At 37.1% G+C, this 24,111-nt stretch overlaps 1 protein-coding gene across 1 annotated transcript in view; it reads left to right on the top strand.

Annotated features, from left to right (window-relative positions):
• The window catches only part of CNTNAP2 (contactin associated protein 2), a 1,948,817-nt gene that overhangs the window by 618,123 nt on the left and 1,306,583 nt on the right, over positions 1-24,111 (top strand). The window contains exon 3 of the mRNA XM_027075690.2: positions 18,822-19,015. Coding sequence (XP_026931491.1) covers positions 18,822-19,015 — 194 coding nt within the window. The remainder of the gene's footprint in view (positions 1-18,821; positions 19,016-24,111) is intronic.

Raw genomic sequence — 24,111 nt, 5'->3', positions numbered from 1 at the left:
CTATGTATATACACTATGGTTTTTTCCCCCTATACGTACATATCTATGATAAAGTTTAATTTATAAATTGAGCACAGTAAGAAATGAATAACAGTAACTAATAAAATAGAACAATCATAACAACATACTGTAATAAGAGTTATGGGACTGTGGTCTCCCTGTCCCTCTCTCTCTCTCTCTCTCTCTCTCTCTCTCTCTCTCTCAACATATCTTTCTGTACGGTATACGCCCTTCTTGTGATGATGTGAGATGATAAAATGCCTACATGATGAGATGAAGTGAGGTGAATGATGGACGTCCATCTGCTTCCGAGAGGAACTGACACCAAAGTCTTTCCCATCTTGCAAATACATCACAGCACGCTCTACGTTCCTTGAGCCAAAATATATGCAAATTCTCCTTGACTCCTTTTCTCTCACTGTTGCCGCTGGTAGCCCTCACCCTAAAATCCAGTCTAGCAGCTAGTTCTGCCATTTGTCTCTTCATCTGCTTACCATACACCCACTGGCAACGCGCCTTAAATAGCTTCTGCGATTTTTTGTTGTTGTTGTTGTTCAGCGGTAGCTTCCGTACTCCTTTACAACTTATGCTTCATGGAGCACTTGTAGTGGCCTTTTGTCTCCAGTATAAAACAAAGTTACCATCATAATTTGATCAGAAGTTGCTAGATACTACAAGCAGTGTTCATGGAGAAATCCAGAGCATCTCATGCTTTCTAAATTATAAAAACACCGGTGTAGTATCCGTAGTGTTGGGTCAGGTCCCCTAAGGCGGGTGCGATGCTGGGTTTCTTTTTTCTCTTCATAGAGATAAGTTAGATAATACACGACTGGCGTTCGCTTACAGCTTAAAATATAGAAATCCAATTTTCTACAACAAATGTGTTTTTACAGTCCTGTGGTTATCACAAAATTACAAGATTATGTTTTGAGGAATTAATCAAAAACTGTCTAGTTAGCAGTCGAATACCTTACTCTCTTGCTTTTTCATTGTATGTCGGTAAATATAAAGAGAAAGGAGAAAACAGACGAAAAGAGAAATACAGTTTTAACTTGCATTAGATAAATAACTTACCCCACCCGCCCTTATCTCTAATGATGCTTATCGTTTGACTCCTACAGTCATTGGGTTTTAGGTATTTTCTGTTGAGAACTCTTGTGAGTGAGATGGCTAACAAAATGGTGAGAACATTACTTAGCAAGGTATTGACACTAACAACATTGTGCCTTGTTGTTCCAAGATTTCTCATCAAATACTATGTATGACTTCTCTTGTAGTTTTTATCATGGCTGACTCAAAATTTTGAGGCTTATCATTTGGACACCATATTCCATAAGGTACCACAGCCTTATTTTTTATTTTGGTTTGGGACCTGCCACGGACTGAATGTTTGTGTTCCCCCAAAACTCATACGTTGAAACCTAATTCCCAGTATTTGGAGGTGGCGTTTTGGGAGGTGAATAAGTCATGGGAGTTGCTACTTCATGAGTGGATTAGTGCCCTTATAAAAGAAGCCCCAGACACCTGGGTGGCTTAGTCGGTTAAGCGGCCGACTTCGGCTCAGGTCATGATCTCGCGGTCTGTGAGTTCAAGCCCCGCGTCGGGCTCTGTGCTGACAGCTCAGGGCCTGGAGCCTGTTTCAGATTCTATGTCTCCCTCTCTCTGACCCTCCCCTGTTCATGCTCTGTCTCTCCCTGTCTCAAAAACAAATAAAACGTTAAAAAAAATTTTATAAAAGAAGCCCCAGAGAGGTCCCTCACCCCTTCCTCCACGTGAGGATACAGTGAGAAGACGGCTGTCTGTGAACCAGGAAGATGATTCTCATCAGACACAAATCTACCAGCTTCTCCTACTTAGATTTTCCAATCTGCAGAACTGTGAGAAATAAATTTGTTTTTAAGCCACCCAGTCCATGCCATTTTCATTATAGCAGTGTGAACAGACTTAAGCCAGGTGCCTTTTCTCCCTGATTCTTGTCTGCTGGTCTTTCTGTTACATTACTTCAATCTCAGCCTGTAGATAGAATTCTATTTTGAAGAGGCAAAATTAGTGGCGTGGTGGTCATGAAGATATGGGAAACTTTTCACGATAGTGGAAGATGGTAACTTTATGTAGAAAGCATTTTGAGCCTGTTGTGTCTTGATGTGGCCTTTGACTTTTCTCTTTAATGTGTCCTATTCCATTGTTAGAACAGCTGATTTCCAGCTTGCGCTATGGGAAAACATTAAAGAAGTTCTTTGCAAGGAGAATTGATGGCTTTATGTATATGGATATAACATTTATAGAAGACTGAACTAAAAACAACTGTATTTCCAAGCCCCATCTGTTATATATATATATATATATATATATATATATATATATATATATATATGTATCCATCCATCTCCTACTGTTGTTTCCCTACACATTCAGAGCCCAAGGAGGTGGGACTACTATAAATATTTTCTATTTATATCAAAATACACCCACTACTTTTTTTGGTGAAATAGTTTTATGTTGCCAAGTATACGGATGCTAAAAATCTCATCTCTCCTAAAACAGATTCTGTAATTACAGCAGGTATTTATTGAAAGAGCCTTCGATGTGCTGTAAATCTTCACAGGGGTCATGAGGATTCTAAGCCAGATATTGGGGACGACATAATGCCCACCATCCAGGAACTGGGCTTAGGGATTGGAATAATTAATGTGCACAGAAAGTGCTGGTCAAGGAGGAGGGAGTCACTTACTACACATGAGTTACGGGGAAGATCACAGAACTTGTAAAAGACACTTGAGTTTGATCTCAACGGTCCGTTTACTAAATTTAACTATATTGATCTTGAAAATAATCCCTTTGCATTTTCTCTGAAAAAAAGTAAAGGAGGGAAGCTAAAGCAGAGAACGAAACCTGTGTTTTCAAACATTTCAAATTGCTACATCATCATCGGGGACGGAGTGTACAAAAGTAAAAAGTAGAGATGTGAGGCAATTTTCCACTTACTTCAGTCAGTAGAAATATCTGTCTCCATTGATATGATCTTTCATGGGAAAATGGCCTCATCTTTCTGTACTTTCACGTAGACCTAGCTTGAAAATCATGGCATATATGAGATATTTTCCTTAGATCATTGCGTAGATCATTGACACTTGTGCAGTGTTGCGTGCATCATTGTGTATCGTGTATATAAAACCTGTACGTATCGGTTGGCTATCATTGTGTGCACTGCAATTTTTCATATAGTTTTGCATAGACTGCTTTCATATTTCATTGGCATTATCGCATATACAATAACAGACTTTGCTAATGCGCAGACAATATGTACACTTCTTTTTTGCTATCCTGCATTTTTTCCAGTGATGTCTTTTATAGCAGAGCCTCTGCCCCAGAAAATAATGAGGCTTCAAAAAGGAGTCCCTGAGGCAGATGGCATGGAGATATTACTTGCATCCCTAATTATTTTGTTAATAAACAATAAACTAAATTTAGTTACCAGTGAGAACATTTTCATTTTGTAAATGTGCCTCTGACTCTTTTCTTTCTTAAGTGAAGGAGAAAAGTAATAAATAACCAAACCTTGTTTGGTACAAAATGCTAGCTAGAGACTAGGTTTTGATGATATAGATGAGAATCCGTTTTTGAAATTGACTTAATTTTAGCCGCTTAGCTAAAAGCTGCAACAGAAGTTACAGGAATTTTCTATTGTGATGAATGAAATTTGAATTCTTAAAACTTTCACTTTGAATTGTGCATTCTCTCAGTCAAGTCTCCTGGCTACCTCTGGAGCAGACCAACGCCAAGAGTGCCCATCCCTCGTGGAATGAGAAAGTCCTTGCTTATTTCCAGCTCATCAGAATGCCCTGTCCACTACTTTTCTGACCCACACAGGCCATCTGCTTCCCCCACACTAAGGAAGGGACTGTGATGATGCTCCCAGGATTGGGCATGCATATGTATGAATAATAACAGCAGACAAGTAGAATTGTTAAAACTGAATGCGAAATGACTGTTCTTTCCCTAGTTTTGTGCATTTTGAATGCTAGAATTTTCATACAAAGGAACTTTTAAAGATAGAGATTTAATTTCTAAGATTTAACTATTGACAGCCACCGAATTATTTTCAAGAATGAACGAAATACCTGTTCTTAGGTGAGGATTCACTTCCTATATATTAAGCCAAAAACAATATTTAGCATCCATACAATGAGTACTTTAACAAAAATCTGAGTTCTTCTTTACTGAAGATATAATGTGAATCACTGACATTGGTAAAAAAAAAAAAATATATATATATATATATAACAGTATATCTCATATATATGTATATATATGTACATATGTACATATATATACATATATACACACATACATATATACATATACATATGTATATGTGTGTGTATATATATATGTATATATATATTTTATTACAGTACACCTCATATTTGTCTTTCATGATCTAGGTCTTTCTTTCATGTCACATGATTGGGCCCAAGGATTTTTCTCTCGAGAGTGATTTTTCTCTCTCGTTCCGGGGCTGTTACCTCATCTGTTGGTCAATTCATCCATTCATATGTTCATTTACTATTTAAGTAATTCTGTATTCACTCATTTCATGGATATTTATTCAGTGCCTCTTACGTCTAGGGAGCCATGGTTAACAGTGGTTATTAAAAATGGCAAATAGAACTCAGCCCTTGACTTCAAAAAGTTGATTATCCTGACTTTACTTAAGGGCTTGTTCAGGATTTGTTTTGAGCTCCACGACTTAATTGATTTCTGCGGCACATCCTTCCTCAGTCTTCTCTGTAAATAGAGAGCAGATTTACTTGATAACCTACAGAGAAGTATTGCATGTGGAAATTCTGAAGCCCTTCTTAACCTGTAAATTTACCTCTTCCACCATCACCAAACACTTTTCTTTGGGACATGTGTAGTGAACACTCTTTTTACTGTTCTTACTTTACCAGGAAGAAGCACATCTTAGGAATGATGACTTTTATTTATTTATTTATTTTTGGACAATGCCGGTGAATATGCAGTTGGCTAAAGAAGTTGGGAAACCGTTTATAATAAACCACGTTGTTTGCAAAATTCTATGGACTTTAATGGGAATGTATGCCAGAGAAAGGATACAGAGTAAAGCAGTAGGTGGACCAAAAAAAAAAAAAAAAAAAGAAAGAAAGAAAGAAAAAGAAAAAATGACCTCTTGCCCACATAACTTTTAATTTTTTTAAAAAACCATGTGCTCAGTGCATGCCCCAAACTAATGAATTCCTTGACCTTGTTGCATTCGGTAGTGCATCAGAAAGAGGGATACTTGGGAGCAACAGGAAGCTCTTAAGCCTTCTTAACAGGCAAGACTCAAACAACAGTTACCTTACAGTTGCAGAGGGGGAAAATGGCTTCCATGACCTTGACTTGGTTATTCTATGTTCATTAGCCTTTAGTTTTTGCACACAAGACCTCATTTCTGTGAATCCTAAGTGTATATTAGATATCTCTTTTTGCCAATAATAAAGTCTTTATTAAGTATGAATACATTCTTCAAATAAATAAATAAATTGTATCCTGACATATAAAAACAGTCCGGTGAATTGCTTATGAAAAAATTCTTTAAAAAAAAACCACCCCAAAGCACAAAACCCTTAATGGCTGGCATCTAGAAGTGCTCTATAAATATTTGCTGAATGAATAAACTGGGGGAGTTATTCATGGTAAAAATGGAAATGACCAGACTCTTTAATAATAAAGGTTATATATAGTCAAATGTTACTTAGTAATAATATAAATAATATCCCCCGTGATGTTAATAAAATAGATCAACCAAAACTTGGATAATAACTGTTAGTTTTAAGGCAATAAGAAATAAAAATCACTTGATAGTATTGCTAATAAATTCAACATAATAGTTTGTATTACATTTCAGCTTTCTTTGTGAATGAAATTAAAGCCTATTTAGTCCAGTCTCCCATCCTAAGTAAAATCTCCCTCTGAAGAGATTCTTATTATCCAGCTTTCACTTGAGTATCTCCAGTAATGGGGAGCTTACTACTTTTTGTAATAATCCAGTCTATTGTTGGTGTTATCTATTGTAACATTTTTAAAATTGTTATACTGAATTCTGATCACCTGTAGCTTTAATCCTCTTTTCCTAATACAACCACCTGATGTAGCACGCAGAAAATGTCTATTTTATCTTCGTTATAATATTGCCAAGACATTAAAAAATAAGAACATATACAATATACACTGGTCAGGAAATTTAAAAATTGTAGGGCATGTCAATGTTTGAGATTTTCTGAATCAAACTTAATTATTATTTTACATTAATTAGACTTGTGTACATGTGTTTACTTTTATACCCTGGCCCGGGCTGACTTCCTGCGAAGATTTTCTCTTCCTGATAAGAAGAGAAATCATACTGTGTCTTCTATGCAGAACAGGAAGCTCATCATACTTAATTATGAGGCCACATTAGTTTCAGCCGCTGTCCAGCCTTTATGAAATTTCATGCAGCAATATAGTTCTTGTGTCTGACTTTCATTTTCCTTGTCTATTATAGCATAATCTTAATGTAATATTTGACATTTTATTTTATTTTTTATTGTTTAATGTTTATTTACTTGGAGAGAGTGAGGGTGAGTTGGGGGGGGGGGGGCGGTGCGTGCAGAGAGAAAGGGGGAGAGAGAAAATCCCAAGTAGGCTCCACACTGTCAGGGCAGACAGAGTCTGACGTGGGGCTTGAACCCAAGCACCGTAAGATCATGACCTGAGCTGAAATCCAGAGCCGGACACTTAACTGACTGAGCCACCCAGGCTCCACTTGACATTAAAAACAAACAAACAAACAAAACAAAAAGCAAACAAACAAAAAAACAAGTTGGCATTCTTCAAAGGTTTTAAAATGTAGTTGACCTGCCAAATTCCTGAAAAAAAAAAAATATATTGAGAGAGATAGAGACAGAGAGAGAGGAGGGGGAGGAGCAGAGAGACTGAGAGAGACAGACAGAGAGACAGAGTGTGAGTGGGGGAGGGGCAGAGAGAGGGAGTCACAGTATCCGAAATAGACTCCAGGCTCTGCGCTGTCAGCACAGAGCCCAACGCGGGGTGTGAACCCATGAACCACGAGATCATGACCTGAGCTGAAGTTGGACGCTTGACCGACTGAACCACCCAGGTGTCCCAGTTTTATTTCTTGATCAAATTCCAAAATGTAGAGAATTTGCAGCATGATGAATAATCTGTGGACAGACTCTACTAAATGTTGAGTCAAGAAGTACATTTTTTTACTTAGTCCAAGCAAAATAGTAATTTCAAAAAGATGAGTTAAAGCTGCATAATCTAGGTGCAGATTACAATAGAGAAAGCTGGTATTTTTTAATAACGTATTCCAGGTCAATTCGATATCCTCATGGGGCCTGTGGAATGTGGCTTTCCCCTATACTGTACTTAAAAATCAAGGATGCATACTTGTGGGGTTTGTGGCATTGTGTTGCATCATTGAGAAACTTTATATCTCTGTTCTTTTAAATAGTGGAAGATGGAGATTGTCACCCCTTGATTCCCTCTTGTAAAGCTTAAGCATTTTTGTTCCCCTCAAAGAAATATGATGAAATTAGGCACTTTGATCATTTTGGTTGCTCTCTTTGAACATTCTTCGTTTTTTTGATCTGTTTTAAAATGTCAATCTCATGAGGTTGAGCATTTTTAATATGTTTTATAAGCATATATTCCTGTGTGTGTGTGTGTGTGTGTGTGTGTGTGTGTGTGTGTGAGTTGTGTGCCTGTTAAGATTCCTTGATCATTTTCTAATTGAATATTCTGAATATGTTTTATGGATGTGTGGGACTTATTTGTCCATGTTAGATGTGAGTGTTTGCTGGTTATAATATATGTTTGCAAATACCATCCTTCGCTCAGTGATTATTAGCCATTTCACTCTTTTATTAATGCCTTTGGGTAATCAACAGTTTCTAATTTTAATATAATCTAATTTATCCATCTTTTCCTATATAGCTAGTGCTTTGAGTCCTATTAAAGAAATCTTTCCCAACTCTAGGAATATGATGCTATTCTCCAATATCATCTCCTAGAGTCTTTAACGTTCAACCCCTCACATTTGAATCTACCCAGTTTTAACTTGATTTTTAAGTACAGTATAGGGGAAAGCCACATTTCACTTGTTTCCATGAGGATACCCAATTGATCTGAAACACATTATTAAAAAATACCTCCTTTAGGGGCGCCTGGGTGGCTCAGTCGGTTGGGTGTCCGGCTTCAGCTCAGGTCACAATCTCATACTCCATGAGTTTGAGCCCCGCGTTGGGCTCTGTGCTGACAGCTCAGAGCCTGGAGCCTGCTTCAGATTCTGTGTCTCCCTTTCTCTGCCCCTCTCCCCGCTCACGCCTCTGTCTCTCTCTTTCTCTCTCTCTTTCTCTGAAAAGTAAATAAATATTGAAAATTATTAAATAAATAAAAATAAATAATAAATAAAAAATACCTCCTTTATCTATTATTTCCCTGTGTTACCTGTGTCATGAATTAAGTGATGGTATGCACTGGATATATGTGGTTTTGTTTCAGGAATCAACACGTTTATTTGGTCTATCCTTGCACTCATAACACTTATGTCTTAATTTACTATAGTTTTATGATACGTTGTGTGACTAACAGCATAAGTGTAGCTATCAGAAAAATGAAAATTAAACTTACATTGAGCCAGAATGTCTAAACTAAACTTAGAGAAAAATAAAAGGCTAACAACATCAAATTTTGGCAAGAATGTGGTACAATAGAAACTCTCATGACATACAGCTTTGTGTATTTGGGGAGGCGGGGGTAAAAGTCGGCTCAACTACTTTGGGAAATTGTTGGCAAAATTGAGTAAAAATGTAAAAATACAAACATTTGTGGACCCACAATACCAGTCCTGTGCATATACCCAACAGAAATGCACAAATAGGTATTCACAGACGCGAACAAGAATGTGATGGCTGAATTATTCATAATAACTCCAAACTGGAAATATCCACATGTTCAACACTAGAATGGGTAAATAAAGAGAAGTAGATGATACAGTGCAATATTAGACGACAAAGAAAATGAGCAATCTGCAACCTGTTGTGTATTGCTAAATACAACCCCATGGATGAATCTCTGGAACAATTCATCAGGGAGGAGAACGGTGACCAGATTTGGAAAAGGACACAATGAGAGCTTTTGGGTTGCTGGCAATGATCTCTTTATAGATCTGTGTGGCGATTGCACACTTGTGTTCATTTTGTGATCATTCCTAGTACAATATGTTCGTGACTTATTCCTTTTTTCTATTTATATGTAAAGCCTTACTAAAAGGCATCAAAAACATTTTGAATGTTGTACCGCGAATATAGTACTGTCGTTAGATGCCATCATTTCCGCCCTGTGTTTTCCACAAAGTAAACAAAGGTTGCGTATTTATTTCTATGCAATATACACCTTAATTATGAACTTGATAATGTACTTGTTCATAACGGCCACCTTAATGTTATTACTGATGATACAGCAAATTGTGCTGGTGCAAGCTCAGACTTGCAGTCAGTCAAGAGCATTTTACATCATAATCCAGTTAGTTATCCTATTAGGTCTCTCTTCCAGCTTTATGTAATTGACAAATTTCATAAGCGTGTCTTCCATGCCTTAGATAATAAAAATATTAAAAATGACGGTATACAGGATGAAAGCCTGTGGCACATCATTAGAGAGCTCTCTTCAAGTTGACATGGCCATTAATCAACATATTTGGGGCATAATTATTAACCAATTTTGAGTGTTCCTGAAACTGTTATCTTCCAGACCACATTTTACTGTTTTATATTTATCAGAGATATGGCCCTAATGCTTTACTAAAATCAAGTTAGAGATATATCTACGGAATTTGCTCCATTCTATTAAACAAGAATGTGATCAAAAAGGAAATCCTTAAGTTCACCAACACCACTTTCAGTGTGACCAACCCTCTCTTTTTTCTTTTATTCTAAATGCTCATAACCCCCAGATTTTGAGGAAGAGCTTTCTTATCTATTTTTTTCTAGATTTACTAAGTCCCTTGCTTTTAATTCATGTGTGTGTGTATCTAATTTTCTGGTAACACCTTTGATAAATATTCAGAGAAGCAAGGCTCTATCTATGAATAATGGCAGCCTCTTGGGATATAATCTGAAAAAGTTAAAGGAGCTCTACCTCTCCGCGTATGTCCTAACTTGTCACAGGAGGTAATTCCCTGTCCTCAGTGATCAGTTCTGTTACTCCCATCATGAAGTGAAAGCTGTCATCTTCGCTGAAGAAGCCAGAAATGGCAGACAAGCCATTCTGTTTTCTTGTCATCTAATGATGTCTGATGAAATCACTTCTTTTTCTGTTTTGTTTCAAAATGTACCTTCATACTCTTTTGTTTTCACATTCTGTAAGCATTAATTGTCCCCTATTTGGGGAATGACAGTGGCATTGCCATTTTTGCTTCTCTGGCTCATGACAGTTGTTAATTAATGACCATGGCCCCCTTTTCTGCTTCCAATCAACAGGTGTCCACACTTGGTTGGAGCCTATTCTGCTACTTCCAAGTAGGTCACATGTCACATCTTCTAGCTGTTCATGTCCCACTGTAAATAAAATCTGAGCTCATTCGCAGGCAACTTCTAGCACGTCTTCAGATGCTAACTGGTTTTTATTTATCCATGAGCTAATTCTCAACTGTATGCTTAAGCTTTATTTGTTTAAATACCGCATTTCCATCAATCTCATTATTTTAGGCCATCTTTCATTTGCATGGCATGATATACTTTCCATACTGAACATGCTTTTCAGTGTTCACAAGATCTTTTCAATCCACAGAATCATGTCTTGGTTTTTTTTTCAATTTTGAAAAAAAGTCTCAATCATTACTTCTTCAAATTCTTCTTCATTACTTTATTTTCTATGTATTTGTTTTATTCCAGAACTTTTTAGACTGATCAGTGAAACTCCCTCTTTGTCCTTCAGGTCTACAAATTGTAACGGCTTTATTGATGTATAATGGATGTATGCTAATATTAACATATTGAAATTGTACAGTTTGATCATTTTATATATGTTACACCTATGAAACCATCACCACAGTCAGGGTAACAAAGATACCCATTACCCCAAGAAGTTTTATTTTGCCACTTTGTATCCTCTTCCTTTGCCCCTCCTTCTCCCCCTTCCTCAAACAATTACTGATCTCCCTTTGTTCCTATATGTTTGCGTTTCCTAGAATTCTATATGAATGGAATTGTACCATATGCACTTTTTTCCTTCGGTCCTGGATCCTTTCACTCTGCATAGTTGTTTTCAGATTAATCATGTAGCGTGCCCATTCCTTTTTATTGCTGAATAGTATTCTGTCATATGGATATACACCATTTGTTAAGCTGTTCATCTGTTGATGAACATGTGGGTTGTTTCCAGCTTTGGGCTATTGCAAGGAAAGGTGCTAAGAACACCATGTACTGGACTTTGTTGTGTTTACATGCTTCATTTTTCTCAGGAAAACACCTAGGAGGGGGTGGCGGGATCATATGGTAATTTGTAGGAAGAAGATGTACCTTCCTCCATTCAGAGGATTCTTTGCTCTCAGCTCTGAGAGGTTTCTTCATATGTGTATGCTAATCGTTATTCAGGTGAAGACTTGAGGAAGGCCCCCTGCTGCCCTTTCTTTTGCTTCTGACTCTAACCACCTGGTCTCACAGCTCTGTCTTCTCAACTCAAGGACCCTACCATGTTCTGCCTGGGTTCTTTCTTATGTCTCACCCTGGAAACCCTGTCAAGATCGGAAGCTGGGAAATAGACCTCACTTCATTTGTCCCATATCTCAGGGATCTCAGCACTTGGTTGCCTCACATCTTATGTCTTGCAAGCTGTCGTTCCATACATTTTGTCTGCTTTTTCATTGTTTCAGGTGGGAAAGTAAATTCATCATGGAGTCGTGTGACTCCATCTTGGTCAAAAGCAGAAGTTCTTGAATTCTCACATGTTTTGTATTTTTCTGTGTTGACTTTTTCTTCTTTTCTTTTGGAGTTTATTTATTTGAGAGAGGAAGGGGCAGAGAGAGGGAGAATCCCAAGCAGACTCCACGCTGTCAGCATAGAGTCAGATTGAGTCAGATTGAGCCCCACAATCCCATGAATCATGAAATCATCACCTGAGCTGAAATCAAGAGTCAGACCCTAAAACAACTGAGCCACCCAGGAGCCCCTGTGCTGACTTTTTGTATGAATCCTTCAATATTACCTTTCAGCTGATTGATTCTTTTTGTGATGACATGTAATTTGTGAATTTTCCTCTGATGAAGTTTTCTTTTTCCTATTGATGACTACATTCTTTTTTATTCTAAGATCACTGTTTTTTGTTTGTTTGTTTGTTTGCTTAGTATCTGTCTGCAAATGTTTTATTTCCCCTGGTTGTGTCTGATCATTACTGCTATTTTTAATGGATGACATTACTTATTTTATATTTTTTGAGAACCTAAAACAAGTATATTTCCATGGTCCTCAATGAGTGTTACATCTGGAGTTAATTTCCATTGAACTTTTGATTTCCTTAGCCAGTTTTGTGCCATTTATTTTCTTTCCTGTGGTTTGAAACTTTGGTTTGCCCACTCTTCTTGACGACCAGTCTGTTTGTCTCTCTGTCTCTGTCTCTCTCTCAATTCCCTATCAACTTGTAACTTTCTCTACTCAGCTTCCCACGTCTTCAGTCCAGAACCACATCTTACCTGCTTTGCCTTGTGCCTTTGTCTGGGGCTGTTATTAGAGAATCACAGGTCCAATGACTAAGCCAGTGGTGCCGAGCACATGCATACCTGGTTTCTAATTCTCTGGGCACGTTTTCCTGTAAACCATGGATCCAAGCCATAGATCCAAACCATACATCCAACATCCAAGAGCTGTTTCAGTCTCGTTTGATAAGAAAGTTTTCCTGGGCTAACTTTCAACCCTGACCCAGCCTTCCTTTCTCTGACACAGATGGGGACACTCCCATCCAACAATATTCCCCAGGAACTAGTGCCCCACTGCCTCTTGTGTATTCCCAGACCCTGACTCCAGCCAGCCTCTGCTTTGGTCCTACTCACTGCTTTGCATTTTGGTTGCATTTCTTGTGCATGGAGATGCCTATCTTATTTTTTTATCCTGGCTATGTCTTTTTCAATTTTCTTTTTATCTATCTTATCTAAAAATACTGTATATTTAGAGCAGAAGGAGGCCTTCAGGCCTGAACTCATAATGCTATCTTGCCCCAAAGTCTCCTTTTCAATTTATTCTTTTCATCTGATACATATTTCTCAACCAGTTATTAAAGGTAGTTATATATTTAATTGAAAATTTCTTCTACCTTTTTCTTTTAAATTAGAATCTAGGCTTATAATCTCTGGTGGTGTTACAACCACCCACTTGGGCATCATGTTTATGCAGGAGCCATTTATCACTAGAAAAGAAATTTCAAGCCCTCTCTTGAACCACCTACTAAGTTTTTCTTTTCTCTCAGAGGTACCAACTTACAAATTACAAAGCAGAAAGGGCCATCATCATTATAAGCTTTCACGAAGTTTAGAGTGGTAGTCCCACCCAGTTCTCCAGGTTCTCTGTTATAATTTATCACTCAAGTAACTCCAGTAGAGTGGGAAGCTAGAATACAAACACTGTGCATCTTTATAACACACACACACACACACACACACACACACACACACACACACACAGGAGGGATGTATGCATGTGAGTGAGAGAGAAAAAAGAGAAGAGAGAAAGAGAGGGATGGATGAATGGAAGCAGAGTAAGAGAGGGAGAAAAGGGGAGGAAACTGCTTAAGGAATGGTAAAATTTCTATATAAGTGCACATCTTTCAGTTCATGCTAACCATTTACTCGATATCTACTGATATTTTGAGTTCTATTATCTCCAAATGTGAATGAGTGTTGTCTTAGAAACTAAGAGTTTATGACTATTCATTATCTCCACCTCCTCTACCTCCTCTTGAACTTGGCAGTTTTTTTCCTTTGTGCCAGCACGGTCTCCACTGGGAACACATTTGCCCTGTTATACTCTCCACAATATGTTGGGGAGCACTTCTGCTCTCTTATACCCTATTTTCCTGAGGTTTTTGTGATGAAAGAGTTATCATCCTTAATCCTTGGATCGATATAGGTTACACATTTCACAAGTCAAATGAACAAAGTAATCAACTTCCCCAAATTACATTGCTTTATAGATCAAAGAGAAAGAGGAAACTTTTCATCGATCTTCCACCATGTTCTTCACAAAAGCCTGACATTTGCCCTCCCCTTGAGGTTAATCACTATTCTCTCCACATAGACTTCTACAAAGGAATAACTTTGAACTTATAGTTTCCCTTCTTTTAGAATTTTGCTTCCCTTAAAGTGGACAAGAAATTCTACTTTTTAAAGTAGCAAGATTAATGGGATTAAGTCATTGGGTTTTTAAATTTTTTTTAATTAAAAAATTTTTAATGTTTATTTTTACGATAGTGAGCAAGTATGAGTGGGGGGGGGCGTTGTGGAGAGAGAGAGGGAGACAGAGGATCTGAAGTGGGCTCTGTGCTGATAGCAGAGAGCCGGATGCGGGGCTCAAACTCACAAACCATGAGATCATGACCTGAGCCAAAGTCGGATACTTAACTGACTGAACCACCCTGATGCCCCTGGGATTAAGTCGTTGTATGTTAATTGCCTCCTTATTGAAAAATTGTAATGCAGCAAAAAATGGGTAACTTAAGAAAATTTATACTGGAATATTTTTTGAGGAGTAGTTAGGGGAAACATTCTCAATTTCAGCCAGCAATTAATTGCTCATATTTTCCCCTTTTCAGTCATTGTGATGATTGCTTATTTACTTCAATGACCAAAGTACCGTGTTGCTCTTAGTAACACAGAGACAAAACTTTATACAGTTAGCTGGAGAATTTCTCCTAAATTTGGAACAATATATCTAACAGATAAGAAAATATATTTATAATCTCTTGATTACTCAGTACTTATTATCCCAGAAGTTCATCTACAGCTCCTCTAAATTACAGAATTCTATGTAAAATAAGCATGTGGATGATGCATCACTATAGAGAATATTAGATACTACAAGAGGGGAAAAACAGCATAGAGATAATGCACAAAGACAGAGACAACTAACTCCCATTGTTAGGGAGCGGATTCTCGGAAGAGTGGTTCCAAGGAGGTGTTGTAGATTGGATTCCCCAGGATACAAATTCTAACATGGAGAAGAGCATGTAGGGAATTTATTACAGAGTACTTTTGGGGATGGAAACCTGTGGGAGATAAGGGGATGAAGGAGGAAAAGGCAGAAGGAGAAGTTGAGATGCAATGGAGTGTCAATGGAGGCTTCACTGAGTTCTGCAAACTGAGATGACCCACCAGAGTTTTCCCAAGTTGACTGGCCATTATATCTGTATGACCCCAAGAAGGAATGTGCCCTTGGATAGAGTGTCTCTTTTTTACTCAGGGAGTTCCTAAACAGGAATTACAGCTAACTACAGTCTCTAGACAATAACTGAGGGAAGAATTCCTCCTTTCATAAAGAACAACCTGAATGACGTCCACTGCAGGAGGTAATGTTTGCAGTAAACAGGCTAGTACTTGAAGGAGAAGTGAGTTTCTCAGTTGTATTGGAACATGTCACACCCTTGTTTCTCTGGCTGCTTCATCCTAACAACAGCAGAGGTATTTCTAACAGAGGTGTATGGCCTGCAAAGCCTAAAATATTTAGTATTGAACCCTCTATAGAGGAAGTTTGCTGACCTTTGATACAGGGTTACTACCGTCAAGTAGTATTATACCACACCCTAGTAATATGAGGACCTCGATACATAATATATCTGTGCTGGCCCCTGTCCTTTGTGCACTTGTCGTCGTATGTTTTACTTCTACCTCTGTTAAAACCTAATTCACTGTCACTATTTTTGTTTTAAATGCTCAGTTATCTTTTAAAGAAATTTGAAAACATAAACAAATACTTTGTATTTACTGTTGCGTCTACCATTATCAGCATTCATTTCTTGATACGAGTTTCAATATGGTATGAGTAAATACGATGTGATATGAGTAAATGTGATATGTATAAATATGAGTAAATGTGATATGATATGAGTAAATATGAGTCTTAATATGGTAAATTTTCCTGGAAGCTGAAACGTGTACATTTCTTAAAGTATGTACCTATTGGTGATGAATTTTCTCAGCTTTTGCCCTAAATATCATTTTTTTCATGTTTAAAAGATATTTTTGCTGGATATAGAACATTAGATTGACATATGTTTTTTCCCTTTCCTTTTCATCGTAACAGGTAATGTCATTCTGCTGTCTTTCACCTTGCATCATTTTTGCTAAGATATTATTGTCCTCTGGCTACTTTTGAGATTTTTCTCTTTAGCATTATTTTTTTAACCAATTGATTATGATGGGACTTGGTGTTGTGTTTTGTATTGTATTTATCCTTTTATACTGCTCACAGCTCAGGGAATTCCTTAGATATCTAGGTTTATTATTTTCAGCCACTGTTTCTTCAAATTGATTTTTTTCTGCCTCAGTCTCTACCTTCTCTGCTTTTAGTTCTCTATTTGCATGATTGTTAAGACACTTAATATTGTCCTGCAGGCCACTGGAGTCGTGTCCATTTTTAAGCCTTTTGTCCCTTCTGAGCTACAATTTGAAGGGTTTATGTGGCCCTGGATTCAGACATTAATGTTTCCTTCTCAGTTTCTAATCCAGTACATGTTTTATTTCAGGTATAAACATGGTTCAGAAACTTCTATTTTGTTCTCTTTATTTATCTTTTCCCCATTAATATCTCATATTTGTTTCTTCACTATTTGTATATTTTCTTTCAAATAATGAACTAATGTATAAGCTCAGTGTTAAAGTCCTGGTCTGCTAATTTTATCATCTCTGTCATTCTATTGGCTGTCTTTGCTCTGGTTGTAAGTCATTTTTTCCTGCTCCCTGAAATGTCCAATATTTTTTTAAAAAATCTATACTGAGCATTATGGATGCTCTGTCACTGAGCTTCTTCTGACCATTCATGGCTTTCCTTAATGAAGTGTTGCATTTTGACTGAGCAAGGAGTTAATTTATTTGTAGGTCAGACTGATCCTTTTTCAGGCTTATTATCAATCTTTGTTCAGGTGTGTCCTGAGTAGCCCTTATTTTAGGACTCAATCATCCTAATCTTTCTGAGACATCTGCTAGATGCCTAGCATTGTTCCAACAACTTCTCTCAATCTTCTTTAGTGTGAAATGAAACTGCTCCTTGCCCTGTTCACCTTTCAGTTGTTGTTCATTTCATAATTGCCTTGACCTGGGCTTGTGGAATCTTGGTCTGCAAATACACAGCATGCTATTCATACAAAGTCTGATCCCCAGAGGTTCTCTGGTGATGCTATGCAGATTTTCAGGGCTCTTTCTCTTTACAGCTGCCCCTTCCCTGGTACTTTGTGCTACAGTTTCCATCTGTAGGATGGAGCTTTGATTTTGTTGTATCTTCATCTCAGTGACACTGCTGAACTCTGTTTGGGACACTCTTCCATGTGCCAAAATCCAGAAAGTGAACCAGGCATTACCTTATTTGTTTATCTTCTCTTGTGGATCAGGGATCCTGCACTGTCTGTTGTCTAATCCCTATAAAGGGTAATTTTATACATTTTGTAGTTATGTGATTTTTTTTATGGCAGGAAGGGTATTCTATCATAGCTGAAAGCAGAAATAAGCCATATAAACATCATTAAATGAATGATATATCTGTGATGATTTACAAAATGATTTCTCTTACCGTGGTCCTCATAGAATAAATTATTTTATTGTCAGCTTTTAAGTTTTTTTTATTTGAAAAGTGATGCATATATATATATATATCTAAATACTGCACATTGGATGATTTATTGAATATTTCATTATCATTTGCTCCCATTGGTAGCCAAATTCACTCAAGAAATTATTTTGCTCCTTAGCACTAAGCATTATGGCATATTTTCTGTAATGTATTTATGTACAACCATCGTTATTTTCCATAGTGGTATAGACTAGGAGTATTGTTGTTCCATATTAATGTTCTATTTCTAAAGATAGTATTACCTTTGTGTTATCTGACAATTATTATATTTTACCAAAAGGAGTTTTACTTCATTTAGTAACTGAAATGATTTTCCTAGAAATGTTGTTATCAAGAGGCGTTGGTTGTTTATCTCTTAAATGTTAGTGAACGAATTACCTGATTAGCTGTATACCTTATTTCTCATGAGTACAGAGCTTAATGTAAGATTAGGCCTCATCTTAAGAACTCTGAATATTCTTTGGGCTCCCAAATTTTTAAAGCAAAATAGACTTTAGAGTTGTACATAATTGCTTTTTGTTCCATTTGTAATCTACTCAAACATAAAGCCCCACATGAGGAATTAATAGATTGTTACATTTTTTTTCCTAGTGATTTTTAGTTGAAGAATTCATGGTAAATTGATCAACCCTCAGCCAATTAGACTCTGACATGTACTAATAAGATCTAATTGAGGAATGATGAAGACATTTGCTCAGGAGAAAATGAGCACATAATTACACCATAAAGAGGTTAGAGTATCAATGTTACCCAGCTGGAAGAATATTAGTTGAAGTCCCAATGGCATCTATAAAGGACACTCCATAATATGTCTATGAATGTTGCACTGCTAAGGCCAATTAAAAGATGTAGATAAATCCATTATCAACAGTAGAATTTCAGCTCTAAATATCTGTTTTCCTCTCTTGCCTTAACCTTCTTCAGGTGCTGGGGGATGGTCTCCATCCGACAGTGACCATTACCAATGGCTTCAGGTTGACTTTGGCAATCGGAAGCAGATCAGTGCCATTGCAACCCAAGGAAGATACAGCAGCTCGGACTGGGTGACCCAATACCGCATGCTGTACAGTGACACTGGGAGAAACTGGAAACCCTATCATCAAGATGGGAACATCTGGGTGAGTCACTGTCAGAAAGGCAAACACAGAATTGAGTGGCAGATGTGTGACCTCAGCCTGTCCAGGTCCTGGCACGATCTGGGGAGGTGGAGAGGGTTTGGTGGTGGCCTGGCTGAAGGTTTATCTTGTCAGTTTTGTTTCTCGTCTTTGTGTTCATGTCCTCTGGTACTTGCTGAGGGAGAAAAAAATGTGAGCAAAGCAAAAGGAGGTGGGGAAATGGATCAAAATCGCAGTGTGCCCTGCCCCACCTCTTGCCTTTCCTAAATGGTAGAAAACCCTTATCTTGCAGAGTGGATGCGTCCCCCTTCTCTGGTTTCTAGTATATTCCACAGAAATCAAAATCTCCCAAGAAACCTGTGTTAAACCTGAAAAAAAAAAAGGTAAATAATTTCATGATAGTAAGGTACTAGAATTTTGTTAAACACAGTATTTCAAGTTGCTATATTTTTTTCTGGAGTACAGAATGGAAATGGTACAAATTTTACCAACATACCAAAGTGAGTTAAGGATATAGAATAAAAAAAAAAAAATCCTGACTTAGGTTTTCATTCCTTACTCCCCCTCTCTCGCTTGCCTCAGACTGTTTCTGTTTGGAGGTATTTAGTTAAATCATTAAAGGACAACATGAGACAAGGTCTACTGCCAACAGAGCTTGGATGAACTGGCGGGCACTGGGCAGGGGGCTGTGGAGTCTGAAGCACTTTACCACCTGCCAGAAGCAAGTTCAGTTTTTCTTTTGCTTTAATCCGGGCCTGTTCGGACGAAGCACTATTTACTGAGTTACTGACCATTTATGTATAAAGATAAAAATCAGATAGAAAAATGGTTTTGTTTTGTTTGTTTGTTTGTTTTTAAAGAAAAACCAAATGGAAGACCAGCCGTAGCTCTGGAGCACGTCAGGCAACACCCTCAACATCCCCTCCCCGAAACAGTTTTAATTTTTTTAAATGTTGCTGGTCCTCACTCTGAGGTGTATACACTTGTCACTGTTTGTCTGACCAAAGCCATCAGGAAGCCATTCATTCATCGAGTCAGTCAGTCACTCAGTCAGTCTTGTTGATTGAAAAAATAGTTTCCTCTGGCTGCAATTTCTGCCCAAGGCTCAGGGCAATGAGTCTTAATATGCGCTGTCCATTTGAATCACCTAAACAGGTTTTAAAGTTCGTGGATTCCAGGTACACCCAGATCAATGAAATCCAAATTGTGTAAATAGAAATTAGGTTAATGACAATGATAGCTTTTTTTGAAGACAGAGATCTTCCAATTCAGGTAAAATATTGAATTTTGAGAATATAATTGAGAGGAGTAAGAACAGTAATATAGGGCAAGAAAAGAAATGCCCCATATTTTATTTAGGCCATTATTATATTAGTGGTCTAAACCTTTATTGCAGATCTGTATTTACTTCATTCTGTTATTGTGAGAGAAAAATAGTTTAAACCACTTACTCTTAAAATATTTAAGTTATATTGGAAAGTTGTGTGACTCCAATCAAATGTTCAGCACGTTTGAATAAATTAATTTAAAATACTAAATTTCGAGGGATCTAGTCTAGTTTAATTATTTAGAAAAGCATCCATAACCAAAGCCAAGTAAAGCCATCAATGTTAAACAGGAAGAAAGAAGGAGGAGAAAGAGGAGGTTCACTTCTTAAATTGCGTCCTTCACAGTATTAGGTAGAGTGCTGGGAATTTTCAACCTGATTAATGCCCCTCCCCCTTAGAGAATTTGTATTTTAAAAATCCTCCAGTAATCTTTGTGAGGAGACAGAGTTTAGAGCTCCTAGTTTGGGTAGGTGGTCATCTCTATAGCAGGAACCAGTGTTCGTAACTGGTGTGTAAAATAAGGATATAATGCTCTGATAATAAAAAGTCCTTCAGAGTAGTGCTTTAGAAATAGCTTTTACCAAGCCATGATGATATGACAAAAACATGTGTATATTGAGATGGATAAGCTGTAGGAAGCAAGAAGTGGAGAAAATGTCTCTTTATGGAAAGTCTTCCTCTTACAATTAAGGTAATTCAAAGCCCCAAACCTAATCTACAGAGAAGTAATTTTCAACTAGAATAAACTAGAAAACTTTAAAATGTGTGGATGTGTGGGTCCCACTTCTGGAGATTTAGTTTAGTTAGTCTATGGTGTAACCTAGGCATCAGGATTTTAAAGTTCCCCAGGTCATTGTGATGTATAGCCAACACTGAAAACCCTATTTTAGATGTTTTCTGGCCTATAGGGAGGGTGGGGGTGGAGGAAGGTTATTGTGACATTAGGTTTTATTGTGATATTAGATATTAGGTTGTTAGAAAGGACCTTCCTCAAAGTTTAGCAGAGAGAAAGAGTCTGACCCCACAGACCAACCAGACAACTGCGAGTAGACAGTTAAGGTTCAGAACACAAATTCTGCCAGTAAAGCATTCATTGTTTTCCAACTCTCCGTGGACTCTAAGTTGAAATCAGATTATCATGTTGGTGAAATTATTTGAGGGCTGCAAACTGGACTCCAAACAATCTTGCACGTTTCTGTTTTTGTAAAGTGTCCATCCCATGATTGAGAGTGCCCAGTCCTCTCCTATCGTAGTGAGAGTGATGGCTGCTAAAATACAGAGGTATTTGGGCTTTACTTTACTTACCATGTACGTAGCAGTTAGGGATAGCTCATTCTGACTAAATACAGAGACGTAAGTTCAAAGAGCTAAGAAAGGTGGAATTTTCCAGGGTGCGTTGGACTCTTGGTTTACATAAGATACCAAGCGTTGGGTGAAGGAGACAAGGCCATGAAATGGAAATATCACCAACTGTGAAGGTAGACTACATCTCCATTCAGGGCTCTCCACCTTTTCTGATGGTGTGGAGTGTATTGTTTCCTGCCATTCTGACGTTCGTCTTGTTTCTTCCTTTCAAGTCCTATATATATATTTTTGTTGTTAAAAATAAGTATGTGAGGAGTGACTATTTCTATGTGAAAGTGTAGTGAGCTACTTATGAAATTATAGAACTCAAAACAAGTGTGAGACAGAAACTATATGCTGTGAAATATTTTTGAGTGCCAGTGAGCCTGCAACATAATGATTATGGTTTCATCGTCGCTAATGTGAAAGTAGTCCATTGCTCTGACGTATTCTAAACGAAGTAAAACTTGTTTTCTAAAAATTCTTGAGGACTTTAGAGCTATGTCTTAGCATGCATTGAGTGATTAACATTTAGCAATTACAGATCTCGATGAAAATATGTTTTGGACATAAGTTTATTAAACATTAAATATTAAATTTTATTGTAGTCCAACTACTGCTTAACATGATGTGTATTGCACTTAAATGAAAGAGATTTCTGAAACAGATTTGGGTAGCCATTTGATGGACAACACCCTATACCATGAGAAGTTTCAGATAGTTAAAAATTTTTGAAGCTGATCTGGTTAGGAAGTTGCTTTCCTCAGCCGTTCTTAAAATGATTGATCACCTGAGAAGAAGACACATTAATGGGAATCCAATCACTTAAGTGTTACTTTCAACAAATGTCAAATGGTTATTCCTTCTGCAATTATAGGGGGATGGACAACACAGCCAATTCTTTTGTCATATTGTTATTAAATGTTCCTGTGGAGAATCTATTGGATAATATGTTAAAATACGTGAAAAACAAGTCCTGTCGACGAGAAATTATGACAGCTTAACAAGATTTTAAAGTCGTGAATCTAACTGTGGCATCTGATTGTGAAATGATGATGGCTCTTGAAAATATTCCTGAAGAATGGTTTATCTGAATATTTAATACTCAAAGATGTGAGTTGCTAAATGTGCTTGGCTAGTCAAACCTTCTCATTCCTCAGTGATAATCCTAGGCATAATGGAATTCTTTATGCTTTATTCACAATGCCATTTCCTTCTCTTCAGAATTTTCTTTCTAATGTAGAAGAAAAATACGTATAGATTGGTAAAATCGCCTACCCCTCCCCCCGCCGAAAAATCATTCCATTTGCATATTCCACAAACTCTAATTTGCATACTGCTCTTGAGGTGTTTTCTGGTTTCCTAAGTATAATCTGTAGGAGAGAGAGGAAATAGTCTGTCTGAGCATTTCTTATCAAAAGTCCATTCAGCATTACATTAAATAAGAATTCCAGCAGATTTTTGCTGGGAGGCTGCATTTAGTTTTGCTTGGGAAATTCAATTACCGGTTTTTGAATGCAGATATTTGGATCCAAAATAGGAAATTGAAGTATTAATAGTGAATGCCTTCTTTACATACCATTATTGTTTTGCAGGAGAGTAACATAGTACAAGTTTACCTATAACTTAAATGTAGTTTTTCTTTTTCTTTTTAAAAAATTTTATTAAATGGTGTGAAAATGCTTATATATCCCTAGTTATTTTTTAAAGGAGTGTTATCCCCTTTGTTGATAGTAGGCAGGTTTCAACCAGAGATCAGTGACCACTGAATTTATTAGATGGAGAATCCCACAGAACAGAAATGTTTACTATATTTAAATTACATCATTACATATTTATCAAGAATATAGGAATATATAAGCCCATATTCTCTAAGCAATATTAAATAAAATATTAATTTGCTAGGTAAGTTAGAAACCTGGATCTCTTACACGCTTTTTTTCACATACGTACTCACACAAAAAACTTCATTGTTTCTAACACATTTGAAACATTTAAAAATATGAAAAGCAAATAACAGCACATTAATTGATTAAATTCTTTGTTTTTTGAATATCAATTCAACAGCTGGAATATGTATTCTCTACCTCCTTTTTAATCAAATATCTTACCAACTGATATCTACATAATAAAAGTTCCTAAAACATCTTTGTAGGTTGTAGGTAAGTAGGTTCACTTAGTAGGTTTCCCTAAGTGAAAGCCAAGGTTTGGATTCAAAAGGACTGAATTCAAGTGTCTGGGTTCGTATATTCAGTTTATAAACTCGGAGAAGTCACTTGGGAGTAATGTCTCTTGGGAGGTTTACATGAGATTATGTAAGTAAAGAAATTTATCAAACTATAGAGATTGAGAAACATGTACGGTATCATGTGCCTGTATAGAAGCATCTACAAAACTCGTAGCATTCTACAAAATTAGCGTAGTGTT

This window comes from Acinonyx jubatus, chromosome A2 (assembly GCF_027475565.1).
Source record: "Acinonyx jubatus isolate Ajub_Pintada_27869175 chromosome A2, VMU_Ajub_asm_v1.0, whole genome shotgun sequence".
NCBI lineage: Eukaryota > Metazoa > Chordata > Mammalia > Carnivora > Felidae > Acinonyx > Acinonyx jubatus.
Note: the sequence above shows the minus strand (reverse complement) of the source record. Positions and strands in the feature narration are given on the sequence as shown.